General features: G+C 50.0%; 1 protein-coding gene across 1 annotated transcript; it reads right to left on the bottom strand.

Moving 5' to 3' along the window:
• Window positions 1–804: 804 nt before the first annotated feature.
• LOC140374017 (uncharacterized) lies at window positions 805–18,546 on the bottom strand. The gene is made up of 11 exons (XM_072460776.1): window positions 18,523–18,546; window positions 18,290–18,442; window positions 17,914–18,207; window positions 16,494–16,692; window positions 16,201–16,413; window positions 15,686–15,814; window positions 15,479–15,600; window positions 12,805–12,873; window positions 2,160–2,212; window positions 2,021–2,076; window positions 805–917 (listed from the first exon to the last, which is right to left on the bottom strand). The coding sequence occupies exons 1-11, from the start codon at window positions 18,544–18,546 to the stop codon at window positions 805–807; spliced, it is 1,425 nt and encodes a 474-aa protein (XP_072316877.1).
• Between the last annotated feature and the right edge of the window lie 932 nt (window positions 18,547–19,478).

Consider the following 19,478-nt stretch of genomic DNA (forward strand, 5'->3'; position numbering starts at 1 on the left):
GCTGCAGGATCAGGTGGATTTGTGTGTCCCGGAGAGCAGCTGTCTAAATGTGGTAATATGATCTGCAGCGGCCCACAGACACTGACCCAGAGCCCTCAAATACTGGGCCGATTTGAAGCTGGACTCTGCATTGTGTTAGTTAGTTTAATGCAGCGGTTCTCAAACAGAGGGTAAGGGTCCACAAATGGCCCACAGAAGCTCCTCATAATATTGTTCTTGCTTTGCCAGGACAGTTCCACAGTATGACATAAACTCATCCCTCTCATTTATCTAGTTAAAGGGGTTTTTACTGCCTCAAAAGTACTTGGTTACATGTTGTACAAAAATGGGTGCTGATCAGGAAATGAATACACAACTCTATATAAACCAATATTCAGCTCTGTTTATGGAACAAACCTACTGACTCAAGCTGACATTATATGTAGGATATCATACAACTATGGCCAACGAAGACCAAAGTATATGAAATTACCCCAATCTTCTGATTATTATGTATTGTTCCTGGGGGAGGTCCTGCAGACCCCCACAAGGAAGAGCACTCCCAGGAGTAAATATTACTCCAACTCCTGGGCCACTTTTTCACCAAGTCCACCCAAAAGGTCGTTTGAAGGTCTTTTCATTGTAAATCACTTCATTAAAAGTAATCTGACTGAAAGTACTGCTGTAATAAAGCATGACACTCATGATGATGGTGCTCACAGGGCTCCGAGGGGCCGCTCAGGGAGTTTGTGTGTTTGACACATGAAGCATTAGAGGGAACACTGGTCTGAATGTGTGGTTGCTATGGGCCACGCCTAGAAACCATCACCTTTCAAGGTCGGACATCAGCACATGCTTAAACTGAAGCACTGAGAGAAGGTGGAGGTCAGAGGTGCTGTACCTGTCAGTGTGCAGCTCCTGCTCAGACCACGCCCCACCTGAAACACACACAGACATGAACCAATCACCACCAACCAATCACCACCAACCAATCACCACCAACCAATCACCACCAACCAATCACCACCAACTAACCAATCACCACATTCAGAATAGGCAATGTGGGTGAAGTGTCGTGCCCAAGAACACATCAACAGATCCTGCGACCTTCAGGTTCGTGGGCAAGTGCTGTAACCACTGAGCTACTGTACTGCATAGTGCTGTGGTCAGGGCTGTGGTCAGGGCTGTGGTCAGGGCTGTGGTCAGGGCTGTGGTCAGGGCTGTTGTCAGGGCTGTGGTCAGGGCTGAGGTCAGGGCTGTGGTCAGGGCTGTGGTCAGGGCTGAGGTCAGTGCTGTTGTCAGGGCTGTGGTCAGGGCTGTGGTCAGGGCTGTTGTCAGGGCTGTGGTCAGGGCTGAGGTCAGTGCTGTTGTCAGGGCTGTGGTCAGGGCTGAGGTCAGGGCTGTGGTCAGGGCTGAAGTCAGGGCTGAGGTCAGGGCTGTGGTCAGGGCTGTGGTCAGGGCTGAGGTCAGGGCTGAGGTCAGGGCTGTGGTCAGGGCTGAGGTCAGTGCTGTTGTCAGGGCTGTGGTCAGGGCTGAGGTCAGGGCTGAGGTCAGGGCTGAGGTCAGGGCTGTGGTCAGGGCTGAGGTCAGGGCTGTGGTCAGGGCTGTGGTCAGGGCTGTTGTCAGCGCTGTGGTCAGGGCTGAGGTCAGGGCTGTGGTCAGGGCTGTGGTCAGGGCTGAGGTCAGGGCTGTGGTCAGGGCTGTGGTCAGGGCTGAGGTCAGGGCTGTGGTCAGGGCTGAGGTCAGGGCTGTGGTCAGGCCTGTGGTCAGGGCTGAGGTCAGGGCTGAGGTCAGGGCTGTGGTCAGGGCTGAGGTCATGGCTGTGGTCAAGGCTGTGGTCAGGGCTGTGGTCAGGGCTGAGGTCAGGGTTGTGGTCAGGGCTGTGGTCAGGGCTGAGGTCAGGGCTGTGGTCAGGCCTGTGGTCAGGGCTGAGTTCAGGGCTGTGGTCAGGGCTGAGGTCAGGGCTGTGGTCAGGGCTGAGGTCAGGGCTGTGGTCAGGGCTGTGGTCAGGGCTGAGGTGGTCCATCAGGAACAGACTCACTTTGCTCTTCTTTCTGATGAGAGGATTTTCTGATGGGAATTGGCGTGTCCGGTCTCCTATAAGAAGAGAAACTTCATCTGAACAAATGACATGGTGTGTGTGTGTGTGTGTGTGTGTGTGTGTTTTATTGTTAGCTCACCTCAAAAGGGGGCTCAGTGGGTGGGGCCTCATTTGGCCAAAGGGGAGTGACTTCTGTGTGAAACAAATTATTGTATAAGAGTTCAACAATAAACATTACGTCCTTCTTGTCTTCATAGAGATGTTAATGCTTCACCTGGAATGTTCTACAACAAGGCAATTCATGTATCCAGCTCCATAGAGACAAAAAACAGTGAATATTCAAGCAATAAAACACTTGAAATTAAAATAAATTCAAGAGTCATTTTATTCTGTTTTCTTTTACTGACTGCCAAATGCGCTCATCTACTCTATGATGTACGAAGGTGTATTAGGTCATTTATAGAAGAATTATTCTGCTGGTGGTTTGTCACAGGGAGAAGAGCAGGGGAGAAAGTACACAGCCCTGTGGAGCTCCTGTGCTGATAGTCCCAGTGTCTGAGACATTCTTCTCCAGCCGCACGCACTGACTCTGATCCATCAGGAAGTCAATGCTCCACCTGCGGGTGGAGTCGGCGCTCCCCCTGCAGTTGGAGTCAGCGCTCCCACTGCAGGTGGAGTCGGCGCTCCCCCTGCGGGTGGAGTCAGGCACGTTGAGCAGGGAGAGCTTGTCCTGGAGCAGAGCAAGAGGTGGTGTTGATCCTGGTGTAGGTTCCCGGGGAGTCCAGGTGCTGCAGGTGAAGTGGAGAGCCAGGTTGATGGTGTCGTCCACAGACCTGTTGGCTCTGTAGGTGAACTGCAGGGGGTCCAGCAGGAGGTCCAGCAGGAGGTCCAGCAGGAGGTCCAGCAGTGAGGAGGTGAAGGACTTGAGGTGGGGGAGGACCAGGCGCTCAATGACTTCATGACTACAGACGTTTTGTTCATTTTCAAATTACGTCGAAATTTCATTTTTCGCATTTGTCTGATGTCTGTTCCTATCTCACTCCAGTCCTTGATCGTTGGTGCAGTTTGTGATATTCATTTTTTTATGGCCTTTTTTCCTGCTACCAAATATAGGCCCAAGTTCCAAGTTCTACAGTTCAGAGGTAAAGGTCAAAAACAGTCTGCAGAGCGTCGTGAACTTCAGTCACATATTTCTGAGCAACAGGACAGTCCCAGAACATGTGATAGTGGTTTGCCTCCTGGTGGCGCCGTTTCTACAACTTTTGGCATTTCTTTGAGAATAATGAGACCTTTGACCTTTGACCTGCAGTTAAGAAAAAATGTGACACGTTTGTATGTTCTGATCAGCTCCTTCCATGTCGTAAGAACAGATTTGACCCAGGGATTCTTAACTTCCTCCAAATGACTCAAGCGTCTGTCATCTGCCAGTAAGACCTGTACAGGAACCCCCGGCACCACATGACTCTCAGTATAAGACCTGTACAGGAACCCCCGGCACCACATGACTCTCAGTATAAGACCATTGAGCTTCATATTCTGGCTCACACCAGCAACACTCTCATTTCACCTGAAATAAAGTCATTTTTCGAGACAATTGTAGATAATTGTAGAGTGCTAAATGGGATTTGGGGTTTCTTTCCTTGCCATATACATTTTGAGATTGCTTTATTCCATCATCAAACAGAAAGAGAAATCTTGGCAAAACATTCATTTTTATAGTTTCTATCCTCTGACTTAGACTTAAGTTTGGGATCAGAGTCTAATTTTCAAGATCTTTCTTTATAGTGGAGATAATAGGAGTATAATTTTTCTCAAAGATTATTGATAGTTCTTTATGGAGGACCACACCTAAACATTTAAGGGATTCCGTTTTAAATGGATGGTTCTTTCTAAAGGACAGAGAGGGGTGCCAGTAAGAGAAGATTCAGTTTTTTATACATTCAATTTGTATCCAGACATTGGACCAATATCATGAAGGAAATGTATCACACCGGATATGGAAATGTATGTTTAGTTAAATATAGTAAGAAATCATCTGCAGGAGGCAAGTTTTTGCTCTGTCCCATCAATTGAGATGCCATTGTTTCGAATAGTTGAATATATTGGGCCAAGGATTCAAAGTACAAAGCACCCCGAGGCGTTCCCAGGCCAGGCGAGAGACATAGTCTCTCCAGCGTGTCCTGGGTCTTCCCCGGGGACTCTTCCCGGTGGGACATGCCTGAAACACCTCGCCCAGGAGGCTCCGGAACAGATGCCTGAGCCACCTCAGCTGGCTCCTCTCGACGTGGAGGAGCAGCGGCTCTACTCGGAGCTCCCCCCGTCTGGGCGAGCTCCTCACCTTATCTCTAAGGGAGCGCCCAGCCACCCGGCGGAGGAAACTCATTTCGACCACTTGTATCCGCGATCTTGTTCTTTTGGTCACTACCCAAAGCTCATGACCATAGGTGAGGTCAGAACGTAGAGTGACCGGTAAATCCAGAGCTTTGTCTTTGGACTCAGCTCCTTCTTCACCACAACAGTCGATGCAGCGACTGCATCACTGCAGCTGCTGCACCGATCCAACTGTCGATCTCACGCTCCATCCTTCCCTCACTCGTGAACAAGACCCCGAGATACTTGAACTCCTCCACTTGGGGCAAGGACTCCCCACCCACCTGAAGAAGGGCAAGACACCTTTTTCCGGTCGAGAACCATGGCCTCGGATTTGGAGCTAATTCTCATCCCAACCTCTTCACACTCGGCTGCAAACCGTCCCAGTGCATGTTGCAGGTCCGGGTTTGATGAAGCCATCAGGACAACATCGTCTGCAAACAGCAGAGATGAGATCCTGTGGTCCCCAAACCGGACACCCTCCGACCCCTGACGGCGCCTAGAAATTCTGTCCACAAAAATTATGAACAGAACCGGTGACAAAGGGCAGCCCTGAGGAGTCTGACATGCACTGGGAACAGGTCTGACTTATTGCCGGCAATGCGAACACAGCTCCTGCTCCGGTCATACAGGGACCGGACAGCCCTGAGCGAAGGGCCCCGGACCGCGTACTCCCGGAGCACCCCCCAAAGGACACCCCGAGGGACACGGTCGAAAGCCTTCTCCAGATCCACAAAGCACATGTGGACTGGTTGGGCAAACTCCCATTGAACCCTCGAGCACCCGATGGAGGGTATAGAGCTGGTCCAGTGTTCCACGACCGGGACGAAAACCGCTCTGCTCCTCCTGAATCTGAGGTTCGACTATCGGTCAGATTCTCCTCCAGGACCTGGAATAGACCTTACCCGGGAGGCTGAGGAATGTGATCCCTCTGTAGTTGGAATACACCCTCCGGTCCCCCTTCATGAACAGAGGGACCAACAGACCAACACCCCGGTCTGCCAGTTCAGAGGCACTGTCCCCGACCGCCACGCGATGTTGCAGAGACGTGTCAACCAAGACACGTCCTACAACATCCAGAGACTTCAGGTACTCTGGGCAGATCTCATCCACCCCCGGAGCCCTGCCACCGAGGAGTTTGCGAACAACCTCAGTGACTTCAGCTTGGGAGATGGATGAGCCAGCCTCCGAGTCCCCGGTCTCTGCTTCCTCTTCGGACGACGGTGGGATTAAGGAGGTCCTCAAAGTATTCCTTCCACCGCCCGACGACTTCCCCAGTCGAGGTCAGCAGGCCTCCACCCGCACCGTATACGGTGTTGGTGAGACACTGCTTCCCCTTCCTAAGGCGCCGGATGGTTTGCCAGAATTTCTTTGGGGCCGACCGATAGTCCTCCTCCATGGCCTCCCCGAACTCCTCCCAGGCCCGGGTTTTTGGCTCTGCGACAGCACGAGCCGTGGCTCACTTGGCCTGCCGATACCTGTCGATGACCTCAGGAGACCTACAAGCCAGAGTGGCCTGATACGCCTCCTTCTTCAGTCTGACGGCATCCCTTACTTCCGGTGTCCACCACCGGGTTCGGGGGTTGCCGCCACGACAGGCACCGGAGACCTTGTGACCACAGCTCCGAGCAGCCGCATCAACAATGGAGGCGGAGAACATGGTCCACTCGGACTCAATGTCCCCAACCTCCCCCGGAACATGGGAGAAGCTCTCCCGGAGGTGCGAGTTGAATACCCTACTGACAGAGGGCTCCACTAGACGTTCCCAATAGACCCTCACAATGCGCTTGGGTCTGCCAAGTCTGTCCGGCTTCCTCCTCCATCGGCGGATCCAACTCACCACTAGGTGGTGATCGGTTGACAACTCTGCCCCTCTCTTCACCCGAGTGTCCAAGACACGCGGCCGGAGGTCTGATGACACGACAACAAAGTCGATCATTGACCTCCGGCCTAGGGTGTCCTGGTGCCATGTGCACTGATGGACACCCTTGTGCTTGAACATGGTGTTCGTTATGGACAATCCGTGGCTAGCACAGAAGTCCAATAACTGAACACCGCTCGGGTTCAGATCGGGGAAGTCTTTCTTCCCGATCACCCCTCCCCAGGTGTCACTGTCATTGCCCACGTAGGCGTTGAAGTCCCCCAGTAGAACAACGGAGTCCCCGGTCGGTGCACTGTCCAGTACCCTTCCCAAGGACTCCAAGAAGGCCGGGTACTCTGCACTGCTGTTCGGCCCGTAGGCCGCCACAACAGTGAGAGACCTGTCCCCCACCCGAAGGCAGAGGGACGCGACCCTCCCGTTCACTGGGATAAACTCCAACACGTGGCGGCTGAGCTGGGGGGCTATAAGCCCACACCAGCCCCGCCTCTCCCCGTGGGCAACACCAGAGAAGTGGAGCGTCCAGCCCCTCTCGAGGAGATGGTTCCAGAGCCCAAACTGTGCTGGAGGTGAGGCCGACTATATCTAGTCGGTATCGCTAAACCTCCCCCACAAGCTCAGGCTCTTTCCCCCCCAGCGAGGTGACATTCCATGTCCCCAGAGTTAGGCTCTGTGTCTGGAGATCTTGTCGCCGAGGCCCCTGCCGTCGACTGCCGCCCAGATCTCTTTGCACCGGCCCCTTATGGATCCTACTTGTGGGTGGTGGGCCCACGGGAGGGCAGCCCCACGTCGCTCTTTCGGGCTGCGCCCGGCCGGGCCTCGTGGGGTAAGACCCGGCCACAAGGCGCTCGCCATCGAGCACCCATCCCAGGCCTGGCTCCAGGATGGGGCCCTGGTGACGCCGATCCGGGCAACATAAACGGCCTTGTTCTTTTTGTCATCATAATGGGCTTCTGAACCGATCTTTGTCTGACCCGTCACCTAGGACCTGTTTGCCTTGGGAGACCCTACCAGGGGCTTAAAGCCCCGACAACATAGCTCCTGGGATCATTCGGGCGCTCAAACCCCTCCACCACGTTAAGGTGACGGTTCAAGGAGAGGTTGGACATTCTTGATGTTGGTCCATTGTAAAAAGCCTAAATATTTTTGTATTATTAAATCATCTATTTGGTTAGCAAATTAAATAAGTCCAGCTAACAAAATCAAAAGTGTTTTTAGCGTCCAGACTTACTATCACAGCTTTGTTTTGTTGTTTTTGTACATGATACATTGTGTGTAAAGATGGTCTTATGTCGTCTTGTGTCTGATCTTTGTGGATTCAGTTTGGCAGTATTTGTTCCATTATTTTGGATTAATTGAGGTGTATAAACGATAGTCCACATTCAGAATAGAAATAGTCTCTATGAGGCACTGTCCAGTCGCTCCTTCCCTTCTTTTGGTCTCAGGGACATGATGAGTTTTTTCATGCCCAGTTAAAAGTTGATGAAAGTAAAGGAGTATGTGTGTCTTTAGAGCTTAATACCACTCTGAGGTGTGTCTTTAGAGCTTTATACTGCTCTAAGGTGAACCCGTCCCTCCCTGGGGATTTATTGTTTTTTAGTCTTTTGATTGCACTTTGAATTTCAGTAGTTATTTCTGCAATTTGTTTTTTGTGTTGAAAATTGAAAGTGTCTTCTTCTTTGTTTACTGATATTTTGGTAAAACGTTTTTTGTAGAAGGATTCAAATGCGGATTGTATTTATTCTTGTTTGGTTAAAATTACATTTTTCTCTTTTTAAAAAAATAGTTATTTCTGTTGTTTTCGAAGCTTCGAAGCGAATCATTTTCTTTTCATAATCGAATCATATTTTATAATATCTTTGTTTGGTGAAGAGCAATTTTTATTTTTTTCCTGTGAGGCCAGTTCATTAATCTCACCCTTGTGTTTTTAATTTCATGTAGCATTTGAGGATCCTTGTTTTCGGCATGTTTAGCTTCCAACAACTTTAGTTTGTTCTGAAAATTCAAACATTTAATTCAATTAAAATTAAAATATTTCTGCCTTTTTTCTTTTTGGCTAAGGTGAAAGCAATTACCCTGTATAGATCTTATGTGCTGGGATGGGTGCTCGACGGCAAGCGTCTGGTGTCCGGGTCTTTCCCCACGGGGCCCGGCCGGGCACGGCCCGAAAGAGCGACGTGGGGCCGCCCTCCCGTGGGCCCGCCACCCACAGTAGGATCCATAAGGGGCCGGTGCAGAGTGATCTGGGCGGGGGCCTCGGCGACAAGATCTCCAGACACAGAGACTAACTCTGGGGACATGGAATGTCACCTCGCTGGAGGAGGGGGAGGAGCCTTTATAGCCCCTCAGCTCAGCCGCCACGTGTTGGACTTCACCCCGGAGGACGAGAGGGTCGCATCCCTTCACCTTCGGGTGGGGAACAGGTCTCTCACTGTTGTGGCGGCCTACGGGCCGAACAGCAGTGCAGAGTACCCGGCCTTCTTGGAGTCCTTGGGAGGGGAACTGGACAGTGCACCGACCGGTGACTCCATTGTTCTACTGGGGGACTTCAACGCCCACGTGGCCGATGACAGTGACACCTGGAGAGGGGTGATTGGGAAGAACGGCTTCCCTGATCTGAACCCGAGCAGTGTTCAGTTATTAGACTTCTGTGCTAGCCACGGATTGTCCATAACAAACACCATGTTCAAGCACAAGGGTGTTCATCAGTGCACATGGCACCAGGACACAGGCCGGAGGTCAATGATCGACTTTGTTGTTGTGTCATCTGACCTCTGACCTCCGGCCGCGTGTCTTTGACCCTCGGGTGAAGAGAGGGGCGGAGCTGTAGAGCACCACCTGGTGGTGAGTTGGATCCGCTGGCGGAGGAGGAAGCCGGACAGACTTGGCAGACCCAAGCGCATTGTGAGGGTCTGTTGGGAACCTTTCAGGCCTCTTTGGCTTGTAAGACTCCTGAGGCCGTTGACAGGTATCAGCAGGTCAGGCGGGCCGCAGTTTGTGCTGTTGCAGAGGCAAAAATCCAGGGCTGGAAGGAGTTTGGGGAGGCCATAGAGGAGGACTGTCGGTCGGCCCCAAAGAAATTCTGGCAAAGGAGGCCTCAGGAGACGTTTACGGTGCGGGTAGAGACCTTCTGACCTCGACTGGGGATGTTGTCGGACGGTAGAAGGAATAGTTTGAGGACCTTCTTAATCCCACTGTCACGTCTTCTGCAGAGGAAGCAGAGACTGGGGACTTGGAGGCTGGCTCGTCCTTCACCCAAGCTGAAGTCACTGAGGTTGTTCGCAAACTCCTCAGTGGCTCCAGGGGTGGATGAAATCCGCCCTGAGGACCTAAAGTCTCTGGATGTTGCAACATGGCGTGATGGTCGGGGACAATGCCTCTGGACTGGCAGACCGAGGTGGTGGTCCCTCTGTTCAAGAAGGGGGACCGGAGGGTGTGTTTCAACTACAGAGGGATCACACTCCTCAGCCTCCCATAAGGTCTATTCCAGGTCATGGAGAGGAGAATCTGACCGATAGTCGAACCTCAGATTCAGGAGGAGCAGAGCGGTTTAGGTCCTGGTCGTGGAACACTGGACCAGCTCTAGACTCTCCATCGGGTGCTTGAGGGCTCATGGGAGTTTGCCCAACCAGTCCACATGTGCTTTGTGGATCTGGAGAAGGCTTTCGACCGTGTCCCTCGGGGTGTCCTTTGGGGGGTGCTCCGGGAGTACGGGGTCCGGAGCCCTTCGCTCAGGGCTGTCCGGTCCCTGTATGACCGGAGCAGGAGCTGTGTTCATTGCCGGCAGTAAGTCAGACCTGTTCCCAGTGCATGTTGGACTCCTCAGGGCTGCCCTTTGTCACCGGTTCTGTTCATAGTGTTTATGGACAGAATTTCTAGGTGCAGTCAGGGGTCGGAGGGTGTGGTCAGGGGTCGGAGGGTGTGGTCAGGGGTTGGAGGGTGTGGTCAGGGGTCGGAGGGTGTGGTCAGGGGTCGGAGGGTGTCCGGTTTGGGGACCACAGGATCTCATCTCTGCTGTTTGCAGACGATGTTGTCCTGATGGCTCCATCAAACCCGGACCTGTAGCTGCACTGGGACGGTTTGAGCTGAGTGTGAAGCGGCTGGGATGAGAATCAGCTCCAAATCCAAGAAAACTGGAAAAAGGTGTCTTGCCCTCTCCAGGTGGGTGGGGAGTCCTTGCCCCAAGTGGAGGAGTTCAAGTATCTCAGGGTCTTGTTCATGAGCGAGGGAAGGATGGAGCGTGAGATTGACAGTTGGATCGGTGCAGCAGCTGCAGTGATGCAGTCGCTGCATCGACTGTTGTGATGAAGAAAGAGCTGAGTCCAAAGACAAAGCTCTTGACTTAGTGGTCAATCTATGTTCCTGACCTCACCTATGGTCATGAGTTTTGGGTAATGACTGAAAAGACAAGATCGCAGATACAAGCGGTCAAGATTAGTTTCCTCCACCGGGTGGCTGGGCGCTCCCTTAGAGATAGGGTGAGGAGCTCAGTCACACGGGAGGAGCTCTGAGTAGAGCCGCTGCTCCTCCACTGTGTTCATTGGCAGACTTTAGGATTAATCTCTCTCCAGATACAGGAATTAATTTATGAAATGTGTTATTTATAGATTCACCAGTACTTTGTGAGCTTGAGACATCCAATGTCGGCTGAACATGTAAGTTCTGTGAGGGTTCTCACAGAGTGGTTTGCAATCAGATCCACAACTTCAGTATAGAACGTGAGAGCGCCTCCTGGTGGAGCAGACACATTTATCAAAGTAAACACACTTCCATTTATGGTTCCTTTGACCAGTACAAATCTGACATCTTTATCTTTGTGTTCAAAACTCTGTTCGAAGGCTGTTCTGCCTGAGATCAACATGGCCACGCCCCTCTTGTGTTTGCCCCTGTGTGAGGAATAGTAACGTCTATTATAACCAAATTTATCATTTTTTTATGTTCTAAGTTGCTTAAATGGGTTTCTGGTATACAATTATTTATTTTCTCATCTATGTCAATATCTTTGACCACTTAATTTGACTCAACATGGCGTTAACATTAAAAGATACTCTTTGTAACCTTTCAGATGCCATTGTATTAACCATGTTGAAATCATTCCTGTAATTCTACTTTCGTTACACAGCTCTCTGGTCGAACACAACACACAAACACAGGAACTACAACAGCAGAACACAATAGAACAAACAAACTGATCCAAAAAAGAGATCAGAAGATGGAGCGGAAACAGACCTGGTTGATATAATATATAGTTTATTTAACATTTTCACCTGGGCATTTACAAACCAAAGTTGGAACACACATGTCTCACATGTCTCCAGTACAGTCCAGGCCCCTCTCAGTTAGATAAAGGAGGGTGAAAAATATGAATATAGAAGTGGATTCACGTTGATCCTCAGCGTTGCAGGATAAAGCAGAGCGAATTCCACGTTCTTCTCTCTCCGGCGAGATTTCACCAGATCAAAAGCTTTGCGTTTAGGATCAGATAAGATAAGATGAGCCTTTATTTGTCCCACAATGGGGGAATTCTGGTGTTGCAACACAGAAGTCAACAATAAAGAACAGATAACAGATGACCACTTGCATTGAGTAGTCGTTGAAGGTAGATCTGAGTTGGCCGCCATGACACTGTTTGTCACTGAAGTAGTGGGACTTCAGTGTAAAGGCCTAAGACGCCGGTTCAGGGCCGGTTTAGGAGCCAGGGAGCGATGTCAGGCTTTATTTGACCAGCTTTTGTTGGAAGTTTGAGATATTCAGGGATCCTGGCGTGGGGGCTGGTGTGGGGGCTGGCGTGGGGGCTGGTGTGGGGGCTGGCGTGGGGGTTGGTGTGGGGGCTGGCTTGGGGGCTGGTTTGGGGCTGTTGTGGGGGCTGGTGTGGGGGCTGGTTTGGGGGCTGGTGTGGGGGCTGGTTTGGGGGCTGGTGTGGGGGCTGGTTTGGGGGCTGGTTTGGGGGCTGGTTTGGGGGCTGGTGTGGGGGCTGGTGTGGGGGCTGGTGTGGGGGCTGGTTTGGGGGCTGGTTTGGGGGCTGGTTTGGGGGCTGGTGTCGGTGCATTGCCAACCTGATTCTTGGAGGGATTTTTCTTCTTTTCTTAGACATTTTCCAAAAATAAGCGTCCAGGCTCATTATATGTCCCACATAGAAAAAATGGGTCTCCATGATTTTTTGCATCATTTTGGCACACTTAACCCTCCATACACAGAATCCTACATATTTAGGTGACTGGGAATGTATAATAATGAAATAGTAATAAATCTCAGGCTGCATCAATAATAGGAACTGGCAACCCAAAAGAGAGACTCGTGTGAGGCTGAGTTTGCTTTCTAATTGGAGAATTGTCTTGAGAACCAAAAAAACAACATTACAACATAAACAATGTTGACATCATGTCCAATGTTTATGTAATTAAGAATAAATCTGCACTAAATTTGTTATAAGCCAAAGCTAGCTTGTTTATGAAATTTGAAATCATAATCTTACAGTTCCTTTAACTTGTCATGGACATAAAAAAGATTAAAATAAGAAATAACATGTTCCAACCTGTGCCACGGTGATCCGCAGAGCAGCAGTGAGATGCTCAACCAACCGCTGTCCCACTCCCTCAGAGTCCTGCAAACACCGATCCATACAGTTAGACCAGATGCCCACCCACTCACACCCATCACACTCTGGTCCCAGAGTCAGGACTAAACATGGACCGGCCTCCTGCTGGTGCCAGAGTCAGGACTAAAATCTGGAACATTCCTGAAGATGTGAGACCGGTTCTCCTCTGACAATGTTCAAATCTAAGATAAAAACAGTTTTATTTAGCTGTGTTTATTCTTTGCTCTTTTCTCTTTTATGTCTTAAACTGTTGTAACTTGTGTCATGTCTTTGTGATTTTACTTAAACCCTTTGACGGCCTGATAATTAATAGCTCCTTTAAACTTCTTTAAATTAAAACCCTTCATTAGAGAAATTCTTTCCAATTCCAAAACTTCTATTTAGACACAATTAAACAATTAAATAATCCCGCTGGACACAACAGTGCAGCCTCAGAGCAGGAGCCAGGGGACAGGGTCAGAACACACGCTGGTCAGATGTCAGTCGGCACTAAGGCCACTGCAAAGCTTTGGTCGAGTTTTGTCTGGGACAAATGAAGTCTGCGTAAATTCAGCCTGGAAGACCTAACTCCACCCATCTACGTCAAGGCCACCATGGAAGGACCCCTCTCCCAGCGCCATCATCGCACTCAAGCGGGCGCCCGCCTGTCCGTCTGTGAGAGTCAGATCCCTCTCTTCACCATGGACTCTCCCAGGTTTCTGCGCTTATCCCAAAGAGGTTATGCAGTTTTTCCTGGCCAAAGAAGTAGGGTGTAAGGACAGAAGGAGGGTGAAAGGACAGGGGGCGTCTGCACCATGGCCCTCGCACCTGCTCCTCATCCCCAATCAACGCTCCCAGTGACTCCTCCCCGCTCTCAATCAGCACCCAGGCGGTCGCATTTAAGCCCTCAGGCAAATGGCTCGGCCGCTCAAACCGTACTGCGACCCACCACCTCCCCTGCTCCTCCTCTGCATTCCCCTCATCCTCTACCTCCTCTTAACATCTACCACCATCAGTCTCCAGGCTCCGGGGGGAGACATCTAATACAAATAGATCATGGAGGGCCCATGATTGCAACGTCTTCCGCCGAGGTCTCAGCGCCAAATAACTCACGAATAAAGCTGCTAAACAGTCCATTCTCTTGGTCTCTTTGTCTCTCCAGGGTGAATTAGTTTAGTGAAAGCAAAATCTAGGGCGGGGCAGACGAGTCGTCATTAAAGATACAAAAACATCACTCATAAGATGAAGGCGTCGACCAGAGAGTCATGGTAAAAGATACATACGCTCAGCACAGACGTGTGCAGAGACAGATAGTGCGTTGACGTCTAGGGACGGTCAAACATGGGAAAGAATCAAGCTAAAAGCGATGTGCCCGTCCCGGAGACGCCTGTCACCATGGCAACGTCAAATAAATATGGGAGAGAGTGTCTGCCAGTGTGGGCCAGTGTGGGCCAGTGTGGGTCAATAGAACTGGTTTTCCATCTGGCGGATCACTACGCAGGAACAATGCATGATTCATGTCAACAAAACTGTTGAATTGAATGAATAAAAATGAAGGTTTTGTGATTTCTTGTGTGAAGCACTTTGAATTGCCTTGTGGACAAATGTGCTCTACAAATAAACCTGCCTTGCCATGGTTACAATCTGTGTTTCGGTTACGTCATAAGGCGCTGGTACAGCTGGCAGCCCGGTGTAAACGCTCTCTCTTCTTTCTCACACTTATTGTGCTTTATCTCCTATATTTTGTAAATATAGTAAGTATATTTTTTCTATTTTACTGTACGATAGGGACACGCGCTGGAATAGTTTTTTAATTCAACTGTTTTTGACTTTTTTCGGCTGGATTTGAGCGTTTTTCGTTGCGTTCGTTGTGTTGTTGTGACGTGAGCGAGCTCCGAGCGAGCCCACAGCCCCCCCGCGCCCTCCGGCCGCGCTAAAGTACGGCGTGTCGTCGGTACACGTTTATATACACGTTTATATGAAAGAGGAACTTCACGAACGATCGGGACACGCACTGGAATCGCTTTAAATTAACTTGTTTTGACTTTATTCGGCTGGATTGAGTGTTTTCGTTGTGTCGTTGCGATGTGTCTTGGCTCTGAGTCCCCCGGCCCCGCCCCCCGGCTCCGGCCCCGCCCCCTGGCTCCGGCCCCGCCCCCTGGCTCCGGCCCCGCCCCCCGGCTCCGGCCCCGCACCCTGCTCCGGCCCCGCCCCCCGGCTCCGGCCCCGCCCCCCGGCCGGCGCCGTACCGCGTTTCCACAAAGGAGGAACTCATGAGGAGTTTTTATTTATTTATAGGAGATCTTCTACTGAAAGTGTTTTTCAGACTTCCTATAAGTGATCTGTTCTTCTGGATCTACCTCTGTATCTACCTGCGTTGCACCAATGAAATTTCCCCATGTGGGACAATAAAGGAATATCTTATCTTATCTTATCTTTACAGCACACCAAAATAGACGTGTGTCTAACACACCCTCACACTTGTGTGTACTTTTTTGATACACTTTGTACTTGGGTTATTTGCTTTGCTGAGTTGTGTCATGTGTCTGTTTTATGTCATTGTGCTAACTGCATGCTCTCTGGACATGTGATGTACACTGCTCCAGGCTAGTGTGGGATGAGAGTGTGGTACCTGGCAGTGGCTGAGCGACAGCAGAGCCTGTCTGTACAGCTGAATGGCCTTGTGCTGCTTCCTCTGCTTTAGGTAGACTTCAGCCAGAGCCTCACACACCTGCACCTGAGCGCTGTGCTCCTCTAGACACAAAGACATCTGGCATGAGCCAGCAGAGAGAACTGCTACACAGTATTTTCAGAAGCACTGTGAAAACAGAATGAACACCTGAGTCGGTGAAGCCTTGCAGTGCATGGTTGAAACTCTCGATGGCCTCCTCGTCGTTTCCCAGGTGACGACAGGCCAGTGCCAGATTACTGAAACATTGGGCCTGTTGTCCACGGAGCCCCAGGGTCCCTGAAATGTCATCATTAAAAGAGACGTATTATGTATTATGTCAAATTGACTTTCACATCATTAACGTGTTCAGGGATTTATGTATGTTTGAGTTTTGTCTGTTTTGTTTTATACAGAAACATTGTGTTAATTCAAATAGAATTGACTTAAGGTTATACACAGGGTTGCCACAGTGAAATGCCACTTTGAAGAGACAGGACCGGTCTTGATGATGGCCGCTCTGCTCTTTAGAACAGGACGACAATGGACCCATTTCTATTATTAATTTGTTAAATATTATACTTTTCAATTAACTTAATGCAAATAACATTATTATGTTAATATATATTTCTTACTAGGCACAAGAAAACTGGCCTAATATGTGCACAGTAGAGTGTCAGACTAACCGTAGAGCTTAGCAGCCAAACGATGATACTCCAGCGATGCCTTGAACTCTCCCACTGAGTTCAGACCGGCCCCCAGGTTCAAGAGCACTTTGGCCAGCAGGGGGCGCTCCTGCAGCTGTGAGGCAAGGTTTAGAGCCTTCTGGAAACACTGCACCGCCTCATGGAACGAGAGCACCTGACAGAAAACTACGCCCACTGACAGGTATAGCTCACCTGAAACACAATGAAACCTTTCCCATTAGTGAATAAGATCATTACTTGTGTTCATGTCAGAGCTGCTTTGACTACATTACCCAGAAGGCTTTGGTTAGTGATGCTGTTGGTCAAACTGAGGCAGTCCGAAAGGACTTTGGTGACCTCCGTAGGGCTGAGCTCAGACTGAACCATGTGAGAGGCCGCCTCTTTTAGTGCCACAGCTGCAGCGTGTGGCATGTTAGCAACACGGTAACTCTCAGCTGCCCGGAGGTAACCGCTCACCGCTAACGAGTGCTCCTGAAATCCACAAACACACTGTTAGCACGAAAAACGGCTTCAGTTTTACGAAAATATTTCATTCAGCGTTTTTCTACCTTCAAGGCACTCAAGGCGCTTTACATCAAGGAGCCAGTCACCAATTCACACACTATATGGGCGGGGCATTGCCAAGACCCTCGTGATACGATACATATCCTGATACATTTTTTATAAAAGGGCCTTAAAAATGTACAAAACGGGTCATGATTTTACTCTGGATAAGAAAATGTATGAAATGTCATGTTTATCCACAAAGCACTTCTTTATAAATCCATTCTGCTCTAATAACTTCACACATCCAACTGATCCAAATAATGGAACACATTCTACTAAAGTATTGTATGTTTCATGATCTGAACATTCTGCAGCAGCATCTTCTGCACAGATCAGCTTCTGATCAGGTCCACGGCTCCTTCTCTCCTCCAGAGGAGCTTCTGATCAGGTCTACAGCTCCTTCTCACCTCCAGAGGAGCTTCTGATCAGGTCCACGGCTCCTTCTCACCTCCAGAGGAGCTTCTGATCAGGTCCACAGCTCCTTCTCTCCTCCAGAGGAGCTTCTGATCAGGTCCACAGCTCCTTCTCACCTCCAGAGGAGCTTCTGATCAGGTCCACGGCTCCTTCTCTCCTCCAGAGGAGCTTCTGATCAGGTCCACAGCTCCTTCTCACCTCCAGAGGAGCTTCTGATCAGGTCCACGGCTCCTTCTCTCCTCCAGAGGAGCTTCTGATCAGGTCCACAGCTCCTTCTCACCTCCAGAGGAGCTTCTGATCAGGTCCACAGCTCCTTCTCACCTCCAGAGGAGCTTCTGATCAGGTCCACAGCTCCTTCTCACCTCCAGAGGAGCTTCTGATCAGGTCCACAGCTCCCTCTTACCTCCAGAGGAGCCTCTTACCTCCAGAGGAGCTTCTGATCAGGTCCACAGCTCCCTCTTACCTCCAGAGGAGCTTCTGATCAGGTCCACAGCTCCCTCTTACCTCCAGAGGAGCTTCTGATCAGGTCCACAGCTCCCTCTTACCTCCAGAGGAGCTTCTGATCAGGTCCACAGCTCCCTCTCACCTCGGCTCAGAGGAGCTGACCATCAGATCAGCAGACGAGCACTCTGACTGCCCTCACAAAACTAAAATATAAACCAACCTTCTTTTTATACTAAGGTAACAATGTCTTCCTTAACGGTGCAAGTGTCTCCTGGTCCTGAGTCTGACCTGGTCCAGGGCGTGGCAGCGGCTCATCTCACAGCAGCAGTGCCCCTCCTCCTGGCAGTTTCCCTGAGAGCTGTACAGCTGCGCGGCCTGGAGGAAGTGCTCCGTGGCCTTTTGCCTCTGCCCCAGAGCAATATGAGCCAGAGCCAGGTTGAACTGGAGGTCAGGGAGCCGCTGGGACTTAGGGACAGGCTGGGCTTTGTTCAGGTAGTTCAGTCCAGATTCAGGGTCTCCAGCTTCTACAAGCGCTGCCCCCAGGTTCAAGCAGCAGGCCGACACCGCACGGGTCTCTCCCAGCTTCAGAAAGAATAAAAGTACAACAGCCTTAGTACACGGCTCAGAGGTCAGATGGAGCAGGGCGAGTCGTGTACTGTCAAACCTGGTTGGCAGCCTTCAGCGCTCGTCTGAAGAGCTGCAGAGCCTCCTGGGTTTGTCCCTGTTTCAGAGCCTGATGTCCAGCACTGGTCAGCTCCTCCACCTCTGCTGCTCTCTTCTTTCTCTTCCTCTCTCTCCTTGTTTCCTCCTTTCTCTCCTAGCCAAAGCACAAACAAAAAAGGCCACATTTATATAGCACTTTACATCAAGGAACCAGTCACCCCTTCACTTTCTTACCTTAAAAGAGACAGATTTCTCCATTGTACAGGGGTAAAAACTGTCTGCGTGTTTAGGTTTTAGGGGCTGTTCACGCAGTCACAAGTTTTCACAAATCTGCAATTGTTTTAATATCTAAACACAACGAGCTTTGTGTTCAAGCCTCTCTCTGGACAAACTGTTTTTATCAAAGGGATGACAGCAAATTCACACTCGCCGTGTCAGACCCGCCTCCCTAAGCCTCGCTCGGGGCGTGTTTTGTGCCTCGACCAATCACATACAAGTGTCTGTATAAGGTGTTCTCTGAGTGGCTGTCTTCTAGGTGATGTCGCTCAGAATTTGTATAAAGTCAAAGGCATATTGGGCCCACTTATAGATAAAAAATGACACACAAATCTGCCAGAAAAAAGTCTTTAAACATTGCATTTTGTGCAGAAGTAACAGAAGTGTAAGTGGACTGAAGGAAGTTGGTGGTTTTGGAGGGTTTTACAAGAGGAAAACTGAATTAAGAAACTAGACCCAACTTTCTTTGTGAGTTACAGTTTATTACTGGTGTTGCCAGTTTGTGCTCTTCTTGCAGGGGCGTTGCTAACATCTCCTGGGATCCAGGGCTCTTTTTTATATAAAAGTTTTTATTTTTCAAACTGACAAAACAGAGACGAAAAGAACAGAATTACAACCAGAGAAACATCCAACAACAGCCATAAATCACAAAAAAGAAAAAGAAGACAAAAATCAAAGCAATCATCCCAGTTAGTCCACAGTCCATCAAATATGTCCATTTTCAAATTATGTCCAAATGTGAATTTTACATTTCTTTGTTAGAGCCTTTTTCACTGCTGCAGGAGGAGGCGCCAGAGAGAGCTGCTGAGGCCCAAATACAGAGTCCTGAGGCCCAAATACAGAGTCCTGAGGCCCAAATACAGAGTCCTGAGGCCCAAATACAGAGTCCTGAGGCCCAAATACAGAGTCCTGAG

This window comes from Eucyclogobius newberryi, unplaced genomic scaffold, assembly GCF_026437365.1.
Source record: "Eucyclogobius newberryi isolate DKJ021-1_F unplaced genomic scaffold, fEucNew1.0.hap1 SCAF_3, whole genome shotgun sequence".
NCBI lineage: Eukaryota > Metazoa > Chordata > Actinopteri > Gobiiformes > Gobiidae > Eucyclogobius > Eucyclogobius newberryi.

Bases quoted from the DNA above. Each gene is read 5' to 3' on its own strand.
- LOC140374017 (XM_072460776.1), bottom strand. From the start codon at position 18,546: ATGGAGAAATCTGTCTCTTTTAAG. The intron at 16,414-16,493 runs GTAATGTAGTCA...ATTGTGTTTCAG, and splicing joins CACTAACCAAAGCCTTCTGG to GTGAGCTATACCTGTCAGTG. The intron at 15,601-15,685 runs GTGTTCATTCTG...CTTTGTGTCTAG, and splicing joins GCAAGGCTTCACCGACTCAG to AGGAGCACAGCGCTCAGGTG.